At 37.5% G+C, this 18652-nt stretch overlaps 2 protein-coding genes across 1 annotated transcript in view; both read right to left on the bottom strand.

The window, feature by feature from the left end:
* The window catches only part of Erich1 (glutamate-rich 1), a gene marked incomplete at its 5' end in the record, with an annotated part of 52793804 nt that overhangs the window by 20849155 nt on the left and 31925997 nt on the right, over positions 1-18652 (bottom strand).
* Sgcz (sarcoglycan zeta) overlaps positions 1-18652 on the bottom strand; it is a 1078171-nt gene that overhangs the window by 8035 nt on the left and 1051484 nt on the right. Inside the window, exon 6 of the mRNA NM_001108875.2 lies at positions 7106-7178. Coding sequence (NP_001102345.2) covers positions 7106-7178 — 73 coding nt within the window. The remainder of the gene's footprint in view (positions 1-7105; positions 7179-18652) is intronic.

Here is an 18652-nt window from a genome sequence, read left to right as displayed (position 1 = left end):
TGAGTGCAAAAGTCATATCAATATAATGAGAGAATTCAACACAGGGATTGAAATAAGAGGCTATGATTTCTTTCTACTTCAAATATCAGTTGCTGTTAAATTCTCTAGTGATCAACCATCTACTTATAGCTTAAAGCACTTTAAAAACAGAATGTGGTAGTTCTAGCAATATGAAGTTATATTTCCATTTCTTTCATAGTGGGTTATCTATATAATTAAAGTAATGTAATACAAACTAATTTCAATGCTGGAGCATTACTGTAGAGTTAAGCTATAATTACTACACCGATACTAAAGCCTAGGTGCTCTAATTATCCATATGTTACCTAAAACACCCTTAAATATTATGGTGATTGGTTCTCAGGATTATTATGCTAGTGCAAGCAATCTTGACAAAGTACAGTGTTAAAAAATTGAAAAACTGACTACAGAGCTGCGGTACCGACACAGACAGAAGCGACACAGCACAGCAGTCGGTACAGCGAAGTAAAACCAATTTCACAAACAGATTGTTTTATTGTACAAACATTTGACCTTCACCAGGGCAAGGAAGCTACCTAGAGAAGAAAGCAATATGTTTATAGCAAATAATACTAGAATAACTGGATATTTGTATGACAGAATAAACTTCGGTTTCTACCACACAGTACCACAGAATAGCTGAAATCATAAGGCTTTTCAATGAAAATACCTTTGGTAGCTTGAGAGATTAAAAGTGTCACAGGCCATACGTGTCATGATTAGTGCATAATTAAATATGTGATCATATTGTAATTGTAATGTAAAGGTTTATATTAAAATATACTTTCTAAATAACCCCCAATAAAATGAGTACATAATGGACTGAGAAATAATATGCATAACATAATATATCACAGATGCTACCAAGATATTTAGAAGGTCCCCTAATATTTATCGAATATGTGAACACATCAGGAAAGATTCATGGTTGTCAGATATGTGCATGAAAGGGAGCCATGTTATTAGCCACTGGGAAAAGGGGATAACATTTAAAATGTAAATAAATAAAGTATCCAATTAAAAAAAAGGCCGATGGAGAATAAAATGACTCAAAATGGCCACCCCCCCAAAAAAAATAAAACAAAACAAAACAAAACAAGGCCATTGGATGATAGCAAACAGAACAGAAACAGCCCTAGCATGTCTAAAATTGCTAGCACCAAGTGTTGGTGAGACTGGACAGCAACTGACTAATTTTTTTGATGGAAAAACAATAAACATTGTAACAAATACCTAGGCATTTTGTCATAATACCTAACAAACACAAACGCCATACACAATAATAAAACACACACATATATACCTTTATCAATATTTTGCTGTACTTAATAGTATTTTTCCTACATGAGTCTCTAATATGAAGTAATAACATCTAAAATTAAACGAAAAACAAAGGCTTTAAGTGGGAATCTAAAGTTTTCATGAAACCTAGTATAAAACTCAGAATATATTATATAATCATTAAATCTGCTGAATAAACTGTAGAAATCACATTTTTTGAGCGTATATTTATACTTTATTGTATCCTATGAAGACTTATTCTTGAGAACAACATTATGTCTGTGCACTGCTTTCTTATGCAGCCAACCCATTTGACTTGCTTGATTAGCGTTCATCAGCCAAGAGTACTTTCTGTTGCCCGGAATTGAAAATTGACAGCAATATATGTCAAGGTCTCAGAGACTCTGCTTTAAATTTTGTATGCACATGAATAATTAAATAGCCCAATTATCACCGCACTTTGCTTCTGCTTCCATTTTGAAATTTAAATTAGTAACATTCATCTTAGGAGTAGTCAGTTTATTTTGGCAGTAGATGGTAAGTCAAGCCTATCCAATATTAAAGTAATGGATGGTCAAAAGAGAAAAATTAGAAACATCAAATACAACCTGTAATTTATTTCACACTTCCATTTGTAAATGTTGAGACATTTGCAGACCACTTAAAGCCATAGGTGGTGCTATTCCTATAGTGATCGATTTTTCATAAGATGATACAACATACATACATATATATATATATATATATATATATATATATATATACACATAGTAAAATGAAAGAACCAAGATGCTTATCTTAGGACTATGAAACTAACAAATGAATCCCTTCTAATATGTGTCTTTTATATTTAGGTATATCCTAATTATACACACATGGTTGAATGACAAATTTCAATTAATTTTAATACTTAAATGGAAAGAAAAACACATGTCTACTACAGAGTACTAGGAATATTTGTTGACGTGAAAATACTGTGCATTGCAGAAATCAGATTAAATACAGCCAGGCTATAATGCCTTCACTGTTTCTCCATGATGGCAACACCACAAGTCATTTCTTCTCCGTTTTATGTCATGATTGTCTGGGAGCCTTCTGCTTTGGAAAGGGATACCTGCACATCTTCTAACTGGAATCCCTTGACCAACAGATTTGTAGGTCTACCTTCTCCCTACTATTCAGTCCTTTTCACCATTCTAGAAGTCAGCTGTGTTTATATTTAATTTGAGTAAGAACATGGACTTATTGTACATGGAAACTAAGACTGGTCTACAACAACCGGCATTAATGATATTCATGTGCACCCTGAGGAGATTATATTTCTTACACCACATTAATTTAGTCACCATCTCATTATTTAAAGTCATCTTGCTACAATTATTAAAGCTGACAGTTATCTATCACACTATAACATACAGGATGCATTACTGTTTGTTAAAATACTAAGAATAAGCAAGGAATGTGCGGAACCTGCAGACCAGACATCTTATGTACTATCTTACGTGGAGAACAATCATAGTTATACCAAAAATTCTACATTCCTAAAGGTAGTGTGGTGTGTGTGTGTGTGTGTGTGTGTGTGTGTGTGATTTACGTGTTTGTAGCATACCTAGTATGCATGAACATATATGTATGTATGTATGTATGTATGTATGTATGTATGTATATGCTCACACATACATTTGAACACACATTTATGGAAGAAAGAGAGGATTATTGAGTGTTCCGTTCAGCCACTTATTGTTTTTTTCCGAGACAAACCCTCAAGACTAAAAGTATGTTTAAAAAATGTGGCTTATGCACCGCCTTTAACACTACCAATCTATCCAGTTTTTGCATATAAGGTGTACCTATTAATTTGTGTGAAATTAAAAATTAAGAAATTAATGACTTCCTGGTAATATTCAATAGATTATTGAATCTATGTTTCTTGATTAGACAGAAGAAAAGTAAAAAAAAAAAACATTACCACAAATTCTGAAAAATTGTTATTGTAAAAGTGTTTGTTTTTTGTATTAAATGTTTTAACTCATTCTGCACATGTGAGAGAAGGTTCTCTGCGAGCCTCTGAAAGAGAAACCTGGACATCATCCCAGCCACAACCCTCCGTTTTCCATCTTTCCTGCCTGCACGGCAGTGCAGAGCTTGCGGAAGTGGCCAGCACATGTTTGGTTTAATGTGAGGCATATGCCGGGAAAGAGAACCCGTACCCTACCCTGCCGGAAGGGCAGGGACACGAGAAGGCATAGTCCAGAGACCTATGATAGAACCAAACACAACTGGGAAAAAATCAGTGATATTCTGCTATACTCATAGACCTTGCCAAATTCGAAACTATACTTGTAGTCTTGTCCAATTCTCATTAGAGAGGCTTCCTCTGGCAGCAGATGGGAGCGTGTGCAGAGAACCACAGCCAGACATTAGGCAGAAATGAAGACAGAGCCTAAATTGGAGGTCTCCATTGTGTCCCTTCATTGGAGTATGGGGATTCCACAGAAGAGCGGGAGGAAAGACTGCAGGAGTCAGACGAAGTGGAGGACATCAGGAGAATGCGACCTACTGCATCAACTAAGCAGCGTGAATATGGGCTCACAGAGACTAAAGGGGCCCTGAATGGGTCTTCTCTAGGTTCTGCGTATATGTTAGGCCATTAGCTTGGTGTTTTTGTGAGAGTTGGAAGAATAAGAGCAGGTGTATTTCTGACTCTTTTGCCTCTCTTGAGACTCTTTTCATCCTTTTGGGTTGCCTTGCCCAGCCTCAATATGAAGGCTGTTTTTCACTAACTCGGCTGTTGGTCATTAACCCCCAGGAACTTCGCATAGTTTCTTGTCTAGTTCTGTAGTTTCTTGAAGACCTGCTCTTCCCTGAAGAGGAAATGGAGGGAGAATGTATATGGGAAAGAAGATACATGGAGGGGGAGGACTAGGAGGAATGGAGTGAGGGCAAAATATGGGATGCATTGTATAAGAGAGGAAATTTTTATTTTTAAAAAATTAACTCTATTTGTGGGGCAATAAAATCTGTGTCAGGAAGCTTGGTATGGTAGAGCAGGTTGAGACCTGGAGACTTGGTGGACACACACCTGAGGCTTAGGCAACTCCCCGCTCCGTGCCAGATTCCCGGCCTGGAACATGTGCCACATTCTCCACATAAGAAAACATGACCTGTGGTCATGTAGACCAGAGCAGAGTTCTCCGTGCTAATGAGATACCTATAGGCACTGAGGCTTAGCCAATAAGCTTCCTTCCCCAGACCTTCCTCCCTGCAAAGGGTATTTAAACTCAGGTCCACCCTAAGAAGTGGATATGGTACAATATGTATCCATTTTCTACAATGAACAGCCAGGAAACGATGTGGATAAACACGGACTGTTTCTTTCATGTACCACTGCCATGGGGAACACTCAGAAGGTCTTCGCCTACAGAGCCATAGCTGAACCTACCGTAGTAGGCCTCTCTGCACTTGCAGCCTGCATCCACCAAGCTAAGGACAATCATCACTGGGACAAGCAGTAGTCCCACCCCATCTCCCCGTGCTCCCCTGCCCAAAGCTAGATGCTGTCCCTACCCAGCATGCAGAACTCCCACCCCCCACCACCTCTGTTCTTCCACAACTCCCAGCAGCGCCTGGATGTCCAAAAAGCCCGAAACCCCCGAACCAACTCGGGCTTTCTCGTGTCTCACATTGTGTTGGGTCTTGGCGCTTCCCTGAAGCCCAGCACCCACTTTGCAGGTAGTATGGGATAAGTGCAGTCAAACTCTCTCCACGTTCTGCCTCCCGAACTGGCCACGCCCAGCAGCAGGGCAGATGTGTATTTTCTGTTTTCTATTGACCATATTTCTGATATGCAATGACAAAAGCTAAATAATGACTTAAGAAATAAAGAGTGTATGTGGGGGGGAGCATATGTATTTGTAGTATATGTACTGTGCCAGCATGTATGTGTGTACTCACATAGACATTTATGCACACATGTGTAGAAACTAGAGAAGATCACTGGGTTCTTATCACTTACTGCTCTATCACTTAATGCTTTATTCCGTGAGACAAACCCTCTTCTTGAACCTCTAACTAGGCTGGTGGCTAGAAAGTCACAAGCTCTTCCTAACCCCACCCCTTCTCTCCCACAACACTGGGGACACAAACATGTTCTATGTCATGAATAGCTCCTACACAAATATAGTTTTGTGTACTCATATCCTTTGGTGAACATGTCCGGGACTTGCACTGAACCATCAAGAGATTCTGTCTCCTAAATACTTATCTAACAGCAGTGATTTCAATGTGCACTTTCTTTGTGTCATTATTGTTGCCTTTTATGAAGCCACTGCAACAGATACATTTTGGAGTATAATTTCCCTAACAGAATTTAAGGAACCCATCTTATTTCATCAAATGATAATTTATTTGTTAAGAATGTGCAGCTCAAGGGGAGGCGCCAGGGCCTGGCATTACTACTGAGGCTATGGAGCGAAAGACCCAACAAGCAGCTGAGCGAGTCAGATGCAGATATGTGTACTTGCAACGAATAGAAGCTGCTGACCCCTGTGTTTGAATTAGGGAAAAGCTGGAAGAAGCCGAGGAGGAGGGCGACCCTGTAGGAGGACTGGCAGTCTTAATTTAACCTGAACCCCTGAGATCTCTCAGTCACTGGATTACCAACTAGGCAGTATACACCACTTGATATGAGGTCCCTAACACATATACCGCAGAGGACTGCTGGGTCTGTGATCAGAGAAGGTGCACCTAATCCTCAAGAGACTGGAGGCCCCAGGGAGTTTAGAGGTCTGGTGTGGTGAGTGGAGTGGGGACATCCTCGTGGAGACAGTGGGGGAGAAGTGTAGGGGGTGGGATGGGGGTATGAAATGTGGAACAGGTGGAAGGTGAACCCAGAGAGGAATAAAATCTGGAGTGTAAAAATAAAAAAGAATGTCTATTGAAGTAGTTATGAATATTCTTTTTCTTAATAATTTTTAATCAAAGTTGTCACGATTGTCTTGAGAGATATCTCCATTATGTTGGTACCTCACAGTGTACCTTTACATGGCCTCGATGCTCTTAGATACAATGCAGCACTGGGGAGTTTAGACTGCAGTACCATGGCAGTGCCAAGCATGTCTATGTGTTGATTGTATTGTCTGTCTGTCTCTTCATTCCCCTCCTTCATATGCCTGGATCCTTTCCTATTTTCTCTTGGCTTTTCTTACTCTATCCCACTTATGCCTGATTTATTTATATCCTGAATCTCATCTATGTCTAATTTTCCAGAATGCCTAATTTAAACAGTACTCTTCTAAACCTGAACTTCCCTGATAGCTGCCTCTTTTCATTTTTAAAACTCTTTGTCTTGGGGTTGGGGATTTAGCTCAGTGGTAGAGCACTTGCCTAGCGAGCGCAAGGCCCTGGGTTCTGTCCCCAGCTCTGAAAAAAAGAAAAGAAAAAAAAACTCTTTGTCTTTAGTGTATATGTGTGTGTGTGTGTGTGTGCATGCATATATATGTGCTGTTCTGTGTGTATGTGTGTGCTGTACTGTGTGTGTATGTGTGTATGTGTATTTGTTTGTGTATGTGTGCTGTGTGTGTGTGTGTGTGTGTGTGTATGTGTGTGTGTACATGTCATATATGTTTAGGAAAACAAATAAGTTAGAGTAACTCACTACCTTGAGTCAAATGTCTGGTTAATATAAAATTATGAGATGGTGATTTTTTTTTGTACAAGTTCTTAGCACAAGCACATTTTAACTTATTCATGTGTCAAAGGTAGTACAATATGAGAAGAACCACAGTGTAGAAGAAGCACTCACCTGAGGTCTTGAGATGGCTCTGCTCTGACGTGAGGTGTTTCCACAGAGTGCCCAAATACTGCTCCTTCAGTCCCTGTGGGCAGCATGAACATAGCCATCAACATAAGCAAGTCCGTCACATGCAGTATCTTTCATCCAAATCTGTGTATTAAATATTCTTCCCTCAACTGAAAACAGGAGCAGATTAATTAAAAACTTAACATTGGACAAGGAGTTCAAGACAGAGATGAGCCAAGGAAGGAGATTCTGAATATCCCATGTTAAATACTTTTAAGATTACATTATTACTGCTTTAGACAAAGATAATTCACCTTCTGTTCTGATCAAAGAACAAAGACCCATCTCTTTCATTGCTTTATTTCACAGCTAAGTGGATTTAAGAAAAGGATAGGTTGAAACACTCAGGTCAGACATTCCATATCTCTGAGGGCATGATGAAACTGCCGATGGAGAGCTCAGGGCAACACAGTGTTAGACGTTTACAGAGAGGTTTCAAACAGGACTTAGCCATTCTCTATCAGAGAGCTTTACAGAGGTCGTCAGAAAGCAAACAACTCCATGATACTTGATTTTTGTGGAGTTAAGGCACTATCTAAAACCGAGACCCACTTTAATTCATTTCATTATAGCTGAGTTCATCTGAGGTCGTTGTTGTCTAAAGAGGTCAGGGACTCCAGCATCTTGTGCAGATGGTCAATTGACACCTCGTCTGAGCACACTTACTGACTCTTTTTGATTTTCCAGGCAACTAGAGCTTTTCTACAGCTTAAGTAAGAAATAGAGAGTATGCTTTTCTTTAAAAGTGATGTGCAGGCTTTTTTTTAAATGGCATAATGACAAAATCACTTTGTAAAATAATATTTATTCAAATGTTGTACATCTTTATCTCAGATTAGACTATTTTCTCTTGATCTCATCCTTCCTCAAGTGTCTTGATGTAAGAATGTCATGCTTGCTTCATAAATGTCATCAGCACTGTGTTGATAATACAATGGAATTCACAACTATTCATTGAAATTCAAAGAAATATGGATGCGCATACTGTGGATGGAAATATAAATCACGTCAGTTCTCCAAGCCCCAATAGCATTAAGTGGACATGGAAGCTAAGGTTTAAAATGTCTTATACTAACTTAACTGTAAGGGAAATGGGTTAGATCTACTTAAGGATCTTCTACAGTAAATATTAAGGCACACCTGAATATAGAGTCATGGAGGAAGGCTGCTTTCAAGGACTGAGATATACTTTCTTTCATATTATGGGTGAGAGTCAAAACTGTTAGGGTTTTCCATGGTAATCTCCTGCATTACAGATTTCCCTTCATGAAGTAAATGCTATTGGCATCTGCTTGTCTCTGCGCCTTAGTGGTTATTTTCCCTCCATAACAAAACGATTTGTAGGACACGCAGTGCTTGTATTATTTTTTATGATCTCCATTAATTTAGAACACTCATTTCCTTAAATGATTAATTCTTTTGATTCTCTGAATCTGCAAATTAAACATTTCTTATTATGGGTACTGAAAGGTAGCATAATGATTTTAGCTAAAGTAGTAATTCTGTGATTTGGATGGGAATGACATTTGAAGGAATATCCCCAGATAGACATTTACATATCTCAAGGAAAGGGACTGACCTTTTAATACAGACTGTCACATCCTGATAGGATAGCTATCCTTGTGCAAAGTTCAAATGCTAATCTCTGGTACTGTATAATTATGAAAACTTTCGGGACAAAGTGAAAGAAATATAATCAGAGAACAAACAGTTCACATCAATGTGCAGCACAGAATCTGTGTGAAAATCTGAAAATCTGAAAGCAAAAGTAAAAAACCACCAACACCCTAGTTTGTCATTGAGGATTAAATCTAAATTAACAAAAAGTAGAGGTAAAAGGGAGGGACATAGCAACAAACACCGAAGAAATCCATAGTCAGAAGGACATACTTAAAAAAACCTGTATTCTACCAAATTGGAAAATCTAAACATAGTGGACATTTTCTTGATATATAATTCCCAATGAAGTTAAATAAAAATTAGATGAGCAATTTAAACAGTCTGACAACTCCTAATGGAGTAGAAGCAGTAATTCAAGTTCTAATAACTAAAAAGGAAAAAGTAAACATGAAGCTCAGGTATAAATGATTTTAGTGCAGAATATTATCACATTTGCAAAGAAAGAGTGACACAGATATCCCTCAAGTTGTTTCACAAAATAGAAACAGAAGGGAGATTTCTGAATTTGTTTTACCCTGATATTCAAACCACAGGGAAGACACTGGGAAGAGAATTAATTACAGACCCATTTCCCTTATGAACATAGGTACAAGATTTTTCAATACAATAATTGGAAAATAAGTCAAAGAATATATCAAAAATCATTCACTCAGCTTCATCCCACAGATGTAGGATCTGTGTTCAGCATCTATGAATTGATAAACGTAATCTACCATATAATCAAATTGAAAGAAAAGAGCTACATGATCATTGTATTAGATGTGGAAAAGGCTCCTCACAAAAATCCAATACTCCTTGATGAAACTCCTTGTGAGATTAGGGATATAAGGAACAGACATCAATATAATAAAGGCAGTTTACAGCAAGCCCATACCCAATATCAATCTAATGGAGAGAAACTCAAAGAAATTCCACCAAAATCAGGAACAAGGCAAGGTCATCTACTCTCTCCATATCTATTCAAAAAGGTACTTGAAGTCTTAGCTAGCGCAGTACAAAATTTGAAGGTGATCAAGGTGATGATATAAGTTAGAAAGGAAGACGTTAGCATATCCTTATTTGAAGATGATATGATAGTACAAGTAAGTGACTCTAATAATTCCACCAGGAATCTCCTACAGCTGATAAACACTTTCAGCAATTGTCCTGCTACAGATTAACAACAACAACAACAAAAATAACTAACCTTTCTATATACAAATGAGAGACTAGGAAAGAAATTAGGGGAAAACATCTTTTATAATAGGCCGGAATAATAGAAAATAAATCAGGTATCTCTAATCAAGAAACTAATTTTTTTCATGATTAAAAACTTTTAAGACATTAAAGAAAGAAATTGAAGAGAATATCAGATGATGTAATGATCTCCTATGTTTGTGGATTGGTATTATTAACAAAGAAAAACGGCTATCTTACCAAAAGCAATCTACCCATAAAATGGAATTCCCACCAAATTTCCAACAAAAATCATCACAAATCTTACATGGATAATTTTCAGCTTCATTCAGAAACACAGAAAGTCAGTCTAGTTAAAACAATTCTGAATAAGTAAAAAAAATTGCTGGAGGTATCGTCATGACCAATATCAAGTTATACTAAGAGATATATGAATAAAACAGACACAAAGCAGACACACTGATCAATGGAAACACTCATTGGCAATAATCAATAAGCACTAAAATCATCTTGATATGTACCAGATCAAAACTGTGTAAACAAGGTACTCAGTATAAACATGAAAACATTACTTAGAATGTTATCCTTTATTCACCTCTAAGAAAACAATTAATGAAATATAAATAATATTTCAATTAAATATATCTCTTTTTGCTCCTTCTGCTTCTCTTCCTTTTCCTACTTCTTTCTCTTCCTTCTTCTTTGAGGACAGGGTCTTCCTGTTGAGTTCTGGCTGACATGGAGCTCACTGACTATAACATTCTGGCATATCATAGAGGTTCACAAGTTCTGTCTCCTAAGGCTTAGGATTAAAGGGAGAACCACTAAACCATCAATCATTGTACCGTTTGGTAGGGTTATCTTTATTCTCTCTATCCTGAATGTATTTTCTATAATCATTATTCATTATCTAGTCATTGAATTACATATTTTTACAGATGATCAAGCAAAAGTGTTCTACAGAGAGAGTAATAGAAATAGTGGTGAGGGGCATATAGCTAAGTGGAAGAGAAAGGTTGGGGCACCTCAGTCCTCACTTTGGAACTTAAACAATACAGGACATGTCTAAATTGTATTTGTATTTGTCCTTCTACCTGTCAAGGGGAACTTCTGGTCTTTAGCTTTTCAATATAACAACAATGACTCTGAATATTTTTAACTTCTTTTATGAATGGAGACAAAGAAATTGCTTTTTCCACACAATTTGAATTTAGCACCCATGCGGCGCTTCTCCTTATAGCCTCTAGTGTCTTGAGTCAAGGAAAGTAAGAATAGGATGTTATTCATTTACTCTCTTTCCAAAGCCAATCACAGTAGTCGTTAAGATGGGCTCTCATTTATAACATTAGATTCTAGATAACATGAATTTTCAGGCACTTTCTGTCTAACAATTAGTGTTTTAATATTAAAACTTCAAAACATGAATACTGTGTCTATTTTTATTACTTTTATTCACAAGTGAGAAAATGAATTTGCACCTACAAATGGAGAGACATTCACTATACTGGGAAATGGATGGAATAATCATATTAGAAAAATATTAGCTAAGTTATATTTTCTCTATTTAAATGAATTCCTCTAACTGTAAAGACATCTTCCTTTAAAGAAAGGTACAGTGAGGCTGAGAGGTAAGGGATGATTAGCAGGGCTCCAACTGGGGAAAAGCAAGGATAGCCAACAGAGGAGAGAGTAACAGAAGGTTGTTTAGTAAAGCCTCAGTGAATTGTACTATTTTATATTTATGTAAAATTTCACTATATATACATATGAAAGCAAGTTATATGTGAACACATATGGGTACACACACAAACATACATGTTTTATACAATAAATACATAATATAATAAATATACATGTAATTTTTATATGTATGTATTATATATACCTTGAAGGAAGTTATATCATTTAGGCTGACAGTTCTCAGAAAAACTCAAGAACCATAGATCGGGGGCTACACAAAGAAATTTTCTTTCACATGGTTGGTTGGTTAGGTCCATGGGACCTACAACAATGAAGATTACCAACAAAGCCCTTGGTTGTCTCTCAGAGGTTACGGTGGGCTTCTGAAGGTATCATTGAGGACATAGAACTTAAATAATTTGAGCTGTATTGGATCTGAAAGCATTTTTTTTGAGTTCTAGCTTCTGTGGGAGCAGAAAAGGTTATGTATGTTGCCAAGGTAGAGAAGCAATTAAATAGTCCTATGACACCAAGTAATTATATCTTCCAGTGTGGCAAGATACTGGTAAAGATACAGTAAGTGTCACATTTGGTGATAAGTGATAGCTTTACATTTAGACGTAAGGCCGCAGACCCAACAGGAAGGAAAACAAGCCTTGTGGCACAGAATCTAGTCAATTTCCCTAAGATCATGAAAGCCACGGACCTCAGGAAAGAAACCACAATTTGCTAAAACAGCATAATCCCTGACTACTTTTCCAACTGTATCCTCAATGACATAGGTAAGTACAGATACCACGATCTCATCAAAGACGCCTCTCTTTCCAGAAACTGGAAACTACCAAGGAGCAAAACACAACCGAACCCAAAGCAGAGGTGAACAAAGCATGTGGGTTCCAGCCCCAGTGGTTAAATCTACGTCACAAATCTTGCATCTATAACTCAAGGAATATTGCACAAGAAAGGGCAAAAGCAGCATGTAGCCTATGAAGTTGCATAAAGAATACCGAAGCAATAGCATTACTGGTGACACTGTGACATGAAAGGGAGAAACTCTTGTGATGTCACACCACTAGGCAAATAACTGGAGGGAACTAATGACTCCTGGGAGACAGAGAATTAGTCTCTTCCAGGAATGAGATTCCTCCTTATTGTTTGTTGAATGCAGACTAATCAGCCATGACACATATGCACACGAACAACAAAAAGGAGACTCAATAGGTTATATTTGTACATCTGTTCATATGTATACCTATACCCTAGTAATAACAACAACAATAATAGACTATAATAGAAAAGAGACTTTTAACTTGAAAGTATATGGGATGATGCACGGAAGGGGGTGGAGAGGAGGTAATGGGGAAGGTCTGGAGGAATGAGTGGAAGGAGATAATAATGCAAATCCATTTGAATTAAAATATTTTAAAAAGAAATACCAATCTTTTCTACATTTATTCCATCCTTTTTATATGTTCTCATAATATAAATGGTATTTTTACTCAAGCTACCCTAAAAACATATATGCATATAAATTTGTATATATATATAATATATATGTCACACATATTTAAACTTACTGATATCTTACCTGTATGACAATTGTAATTATGTTTTTACATCTTGATTCTGTTCAGTTTTCAATATTTCAGCAATCTAACCTAATACATTCTTAGTCTTCTTCCAGTTATCCACCTCCTACTTATCTAGAATACATTTCCCATGTTTTGCAAAAACCTTCACGTTCTTTATTGCCTATACACATTTAGGATGTGCCACAACTAATGCTCAGTTAGAAGCTCTCATATCAATTGTGAATGTTTATGTGTAGCAAACCTCCAAGAATTGTATGCAATCTTTATATGATGCTATACTCGAGTACAATACAGTGTCTTATGAATTGAAATAATTCATGAATATTGATAAGGAAAAATATTTTGAGGCTCTACTCTAAACTATGACCATGTTTGATTTTCCACAATTACAAAGACTAGGCTTATCAGAATAGATATGATAGAATAGATATGACAGTTCACTCTTTCTCATTCTTCGGAGAGTTTGCCTCTGAGTTTTAAATGGATCCCCTCTTAGTTGTTACCCTACTTATTGATTAAAATAATCCGGTTGAATGTTGTATGCATATGCAACACAAAAATAAAAAAGAAATGATTTTAAAATTGGAGGAGAATTTTGGTAGTTTGATGGAAACAATATCTAGAGGAAAGGAGAATGCTCACTGCACTCAAGGTGGTTCAGATAAAAGCACTCTGCATCATCTTAGGACTATTCCAAGGGGAGCCCATGATTCTTAGTGTAGGTCCATCTATGAGCATAACCCATCTTATTAGGTAAACCCAAAAGATATCCAAAGCTCCTTTATTATTAAATCAGTATGAGTGATACTAGTGTACTCTAATTATATGACACACTGTATTTTTAAATAATGAAATTATAATTCATTTGAGCTCAGCATGTATCTTTTATAAATGACTCTGGAGTTTAAAGTCAGGTGTATCACACAACATAATAATTAAGATTCGTGCTTTTACATTACTGGAAAAGATCTAAAATGTTTCCCATGGACTGGTTAAACATAACATACAAACAGCACATATACACACATGCAAACATACATACATACACTAACAGACACACAAGCACACATACATACACTCACACACATATACACACACACAAACACACATGCATACACTCACACAATACACACACACACACATACACACACACAAATACACACACAGAGCACCAAGAAGTGACCATTCGTTCCTAGGAACTGTAAGTTGTGAGAATTTGTGCATGAGAAACTTACAGCAGGTCACTGGAGAGTAAAATAGAGTTGGTTGTTTTTTGGTTTTGTTTTTTGTTTGCTTGTTTGTTTTTTGAGGATTCTGTTAATATTCCTCCATATAATAAAAAATCTGGAACTCTAGTAGCTTAGGGATATCTTATATCAAATTTAGACAAAACTACACATGAAAAACCATTAAAAGGCTTATGCTTATTTTTAATGCAGGTAGCAGTCCCATAAAAACGTTAAAATGCTGAAAACAATAATAAATTTGGAAAGTACAGGGCTAGTTCTGTAAGAAATATCAAAAAAAATATAAATTTGCCTTAACATTAGAAGATCAATTAACAAAATCCATTTCAGTAATTTATTGACAAAGAATATTAAACATCACGTCTGAAGGTATAAACAATCACTTAAAACTTTAATATCTGCTAATTTGAATACAGAATGAGCTCCGAAATCTCGCATAATGAAATCTTGGTCTCCTGGGTGGCACTACTGGGAGGTTTACAACTTTTAGTTGGCGGAGACAAATGCAATGTTGTAGGTCATGAATGATGTATCCAAAGGGACTGTGGAGCTATGCTTCCTTCCCACTCTGGTGCAGTTGAACACTGTGCCTGCTTTGTTCACCACCTATAACGTGACATTGCTAACAAAAGTCAAAAGTAATGAGTGTACATAATATCAAAATAAACCATTCTCATACGTATATTGTCATTATATATGCCATTATATTCTTATTATACTGATGGGACCTTATCATTTCCCATAATAATACCATCGATAGTCAGGATAATTGGGGTAAACAGGAATAAGAGAATAAACTTCCTTTACCCAACAGAACCACCAACAGAAAATTGCACAGTGTACTCAAACTTATTAGGGACATGCTAAAATATTTTCTTAAAAGTAGTGGTATTTCAATTGACCACATTGTTTAAAATATGATATTATTTTTGTCTTTTGATTAAAATCACTATTTCAGCTCAACTCTGCAATGCTGTCCTTCTATTAATTACATTGCTGTTAGGGAAAGGAAACTGAAAATATACCAAAAGCACATTTCATTGGATTTGTATATATGTATGACAAAAATTTAAAAAGACTCTACATTAATACTTTGAAAAAAAAACATGAATGTGGTCTCTACATGTTCTATCTCCCTTAATCTGCTAAAACCATCCCCGTTAAGTCCTGGGAGCCTCTCATTTCCTTGGTGTCTTGGACCCTCCAGTGGCTATCCCCAGGTCCTCATTCTCCCCCATCCAACAAACTTTTACTCGATTTTCTGATTCTATGTACCTCTCTCCTGTCCCCTCCAGGTTCCCCTTCCCTCCACTTCCCATGATCATCCTGTTAGAATCTCAATGCAGGACTGAAGCATCCACACCCTTCCTTCCTCTTAAGTTCCATATGGTCTAGGGTTGCATTGTGGACATTGTGAGCTTTGGGGCTAATATCCACTTATCAGTGAGTGCATACCATGTGTGTTCTTTTGTGTCTGGTGTACCTAACTCAGGGTGATATTTTCTAGTTCCATGCACTTGATTGAAAAGTTCATGAAGTCATTGTTTTTAGTAGCTGAGTAGTAGTACTCCATTGTGTGAATGTACCACATTTTCTATATCCATTCTTCTGTTCAGAGACATCTGGGTTGTTTCCAGCATCTGGCTGTTATAAATAAGGCTGCTATGAACATAATGGGGCATGTATCCTTGTTATATGTTGGAGCATCTTTTAGGTTTTTCCCAGGACTGGTATAGCTGGGTCTTCAGGTAGAACTATTTCCAATTTTCTAAGGAACAGCCAGACTAATTTCCAAAGTGGATTTACTAGCTTGCAGTCCCACCAGCAATGGAGGAGTGTTTCTCTTTCTTCACGTACTCACCAGCATCTGATGTCACCTCCATTTTTGATCTTAGCCATTCTGATTGTTGTGAGGTGGAATCTCAGGATTGTTTTGATTTGCATTTCCCTGATGACTAAGGATGTTGAACATGTCTTTAAATACTTCTCAGCTATTCCATATTCCTCAGTTGAGAATTCTCTGTTTAGCACTGTACTCATTTTTTCTAGAGTCTAATTTCTTGAATTCTTTTTGTATTTTTGATATTAGCTCTCTATTGGATGAAGGGTTGGTAAAGATGGTTCTGGTTCAACTGGAGGTCAGCATGTAGAAGAATGCAAATTGATCCATTCTTATCTGTTTGTACAAAGCTCAAGTCCAAGTAGATCAAGGACCAGATACAGTGAGACTAATAGAAAAGAAAGTGGGGAAGAGCCTGGAACCCATGGGCACAGGGGAAAGTTTCCTGAACTGAACACTAGTGGCTTATGCTCTAAGATCAACAATAGACAGATGGGACCTCATAAAATTACAAAGTTTCTGTAAGCAAAGTACACTGTCAAGAGGACAAATGGCAACCAACAGATTAGGAAAAGATCTTTACATCCGATATTGGGCTAATATCTAATATATACAAAGAAATCAAGAAGTTAGACTCCAGAGAACCACATAATCTTATTAAAAATGGGGTACAGAGCTAAACAAAGAATTATCAACTGAAGAATATCTAATGGCTGAGAAGCACCTAAAGAAATGTTCAACATCCTTGTCATCAGGGAAATACAAATCAAAACAACCCTGAGATTCTACCTCACATCAGTCAAAATGACCAAGGTCAAAAATCTCAAGTGTCAGCAGATGCTGGGGAGGATGTGGAGAAATAGGGATACTCCTCCATTGTTGGTGGATTGCCAGCTTGTACAACCACTCTGGAAATAAATCTGGCCGTTCCTCAAAAAATTGAACATAGTACTACCCGAAGACCTTGCTATACCACTCCTGAGCATATACCCAAAAGATGCTCCAAGTAACAAAGACATGTGCTCCACTATGTTCATAGCAGCCTTATTTATAATAGCCAGAAGCTGGAAAGAACCCAGATGTCCTTCAACAGAGGAATGGATACAGAAAATGTGGTACATCTACACAATGGAGTACTACTCAGCTATTAAAAACAATGACTTCATGACATTCTCATTCAAATCGATGGAACTAGAAAATATCATCCTGAGTGAGGTAACCCAATTACAAAATAACACACATGACATGTACATGCTGATAAGTGGATATTAGCCCAAAAGCTCAGAATACCCAAGATACAATTCATAGACCACGTGAACCTCAAGAAGAAAGACGAAAGTATGGATGCTTCAGTCCTTAGAGGGGGAACAAAATACTCACAGGAGGAAATAAGGGAACAAGTATGGAGCAGAGACTGAAGAAAAAGCCATCCAGAGACTGCTACACATGGGGATTCATCCCACATGCAGTCACCAATTCCAGTCACTACTGGGGATGCCAAGAGGTACATACTGACAGGAGCTGGATATAGCTGACTCCTAAGAGGCTCTACCAGATCTTTACAAATACAGAGGCAGATGCAGCCAACCATTGAACTGAGAACAGGGTCCCAGTGGAGGAGCTAGAGAAAGGACTGAGGTAGCTGAGCGGGTTTGCAACTCCATAGGAAGAACAACAATATCAACCAACCAGACACCCCAGAGCTCTCAGGGACTAAACCTCCAACCAACGAGTACACATGGAGCGAGCCATGGCTCCAACCGCATATGTAGCAGAAGATAGCCTTGTGGGGCATTAATGGGAGGAGAGGCCCTTGGTCCTGTGAAGTCTAGATGCCCCAGTGTAAGGGAATGCCAGGGTGGGGAGGAGGGTAGGAATGGGTGGGTGGGTGGGGTAGCATTCTCCTGGAAGCTGGGGGTAGGGATATGGCAGGGGGGTTTCCAGAGGGGAAACATGAAAGGGTGATATTTGAGATGTAGATAAAGAAAATACCCAATTAAAAAAGAAAAAATTGAAAAATATTTAAAAGAAAAAAGATTTTCCCAATCCCTGGCTTGTAGTTTTGTCCTACTGACAATGTCCTTAAAAGGGGATATAGAAGCTGTAGAAACCTCCTCCAGGGAATAGGCATGGCCCCCAGTTGAGAGATGGGACCACACACTCATCTCAAAGTTTTTAACCCAGAAATATTCTTGTCCAAAGGAACAACGGGGTCCAAAAATGGAGCAGAGACTTGAAGGAAGGGCTATCAGTGGACTGCCCCATGTGGGGATCC

The sequence above is a fragment of the Rattus norvegicus genome, chromosome 16, assembly GCF_021556685.1.
Source record: "Rattus norvegicus strain SHRSP/BbbUtx chromosome 16, alternate assembly SHRSP_T2T, whole genome shotgun sequence".
Lineage (NCBI taxonomy): Eukaryota > Metazoa > Chordata > Mammalia > Rodentia > Muridae > Rattus > Rattus norvegicus.
This window is presented reverse-complemented; position numbering and strand designations above follow the sequence as displayed.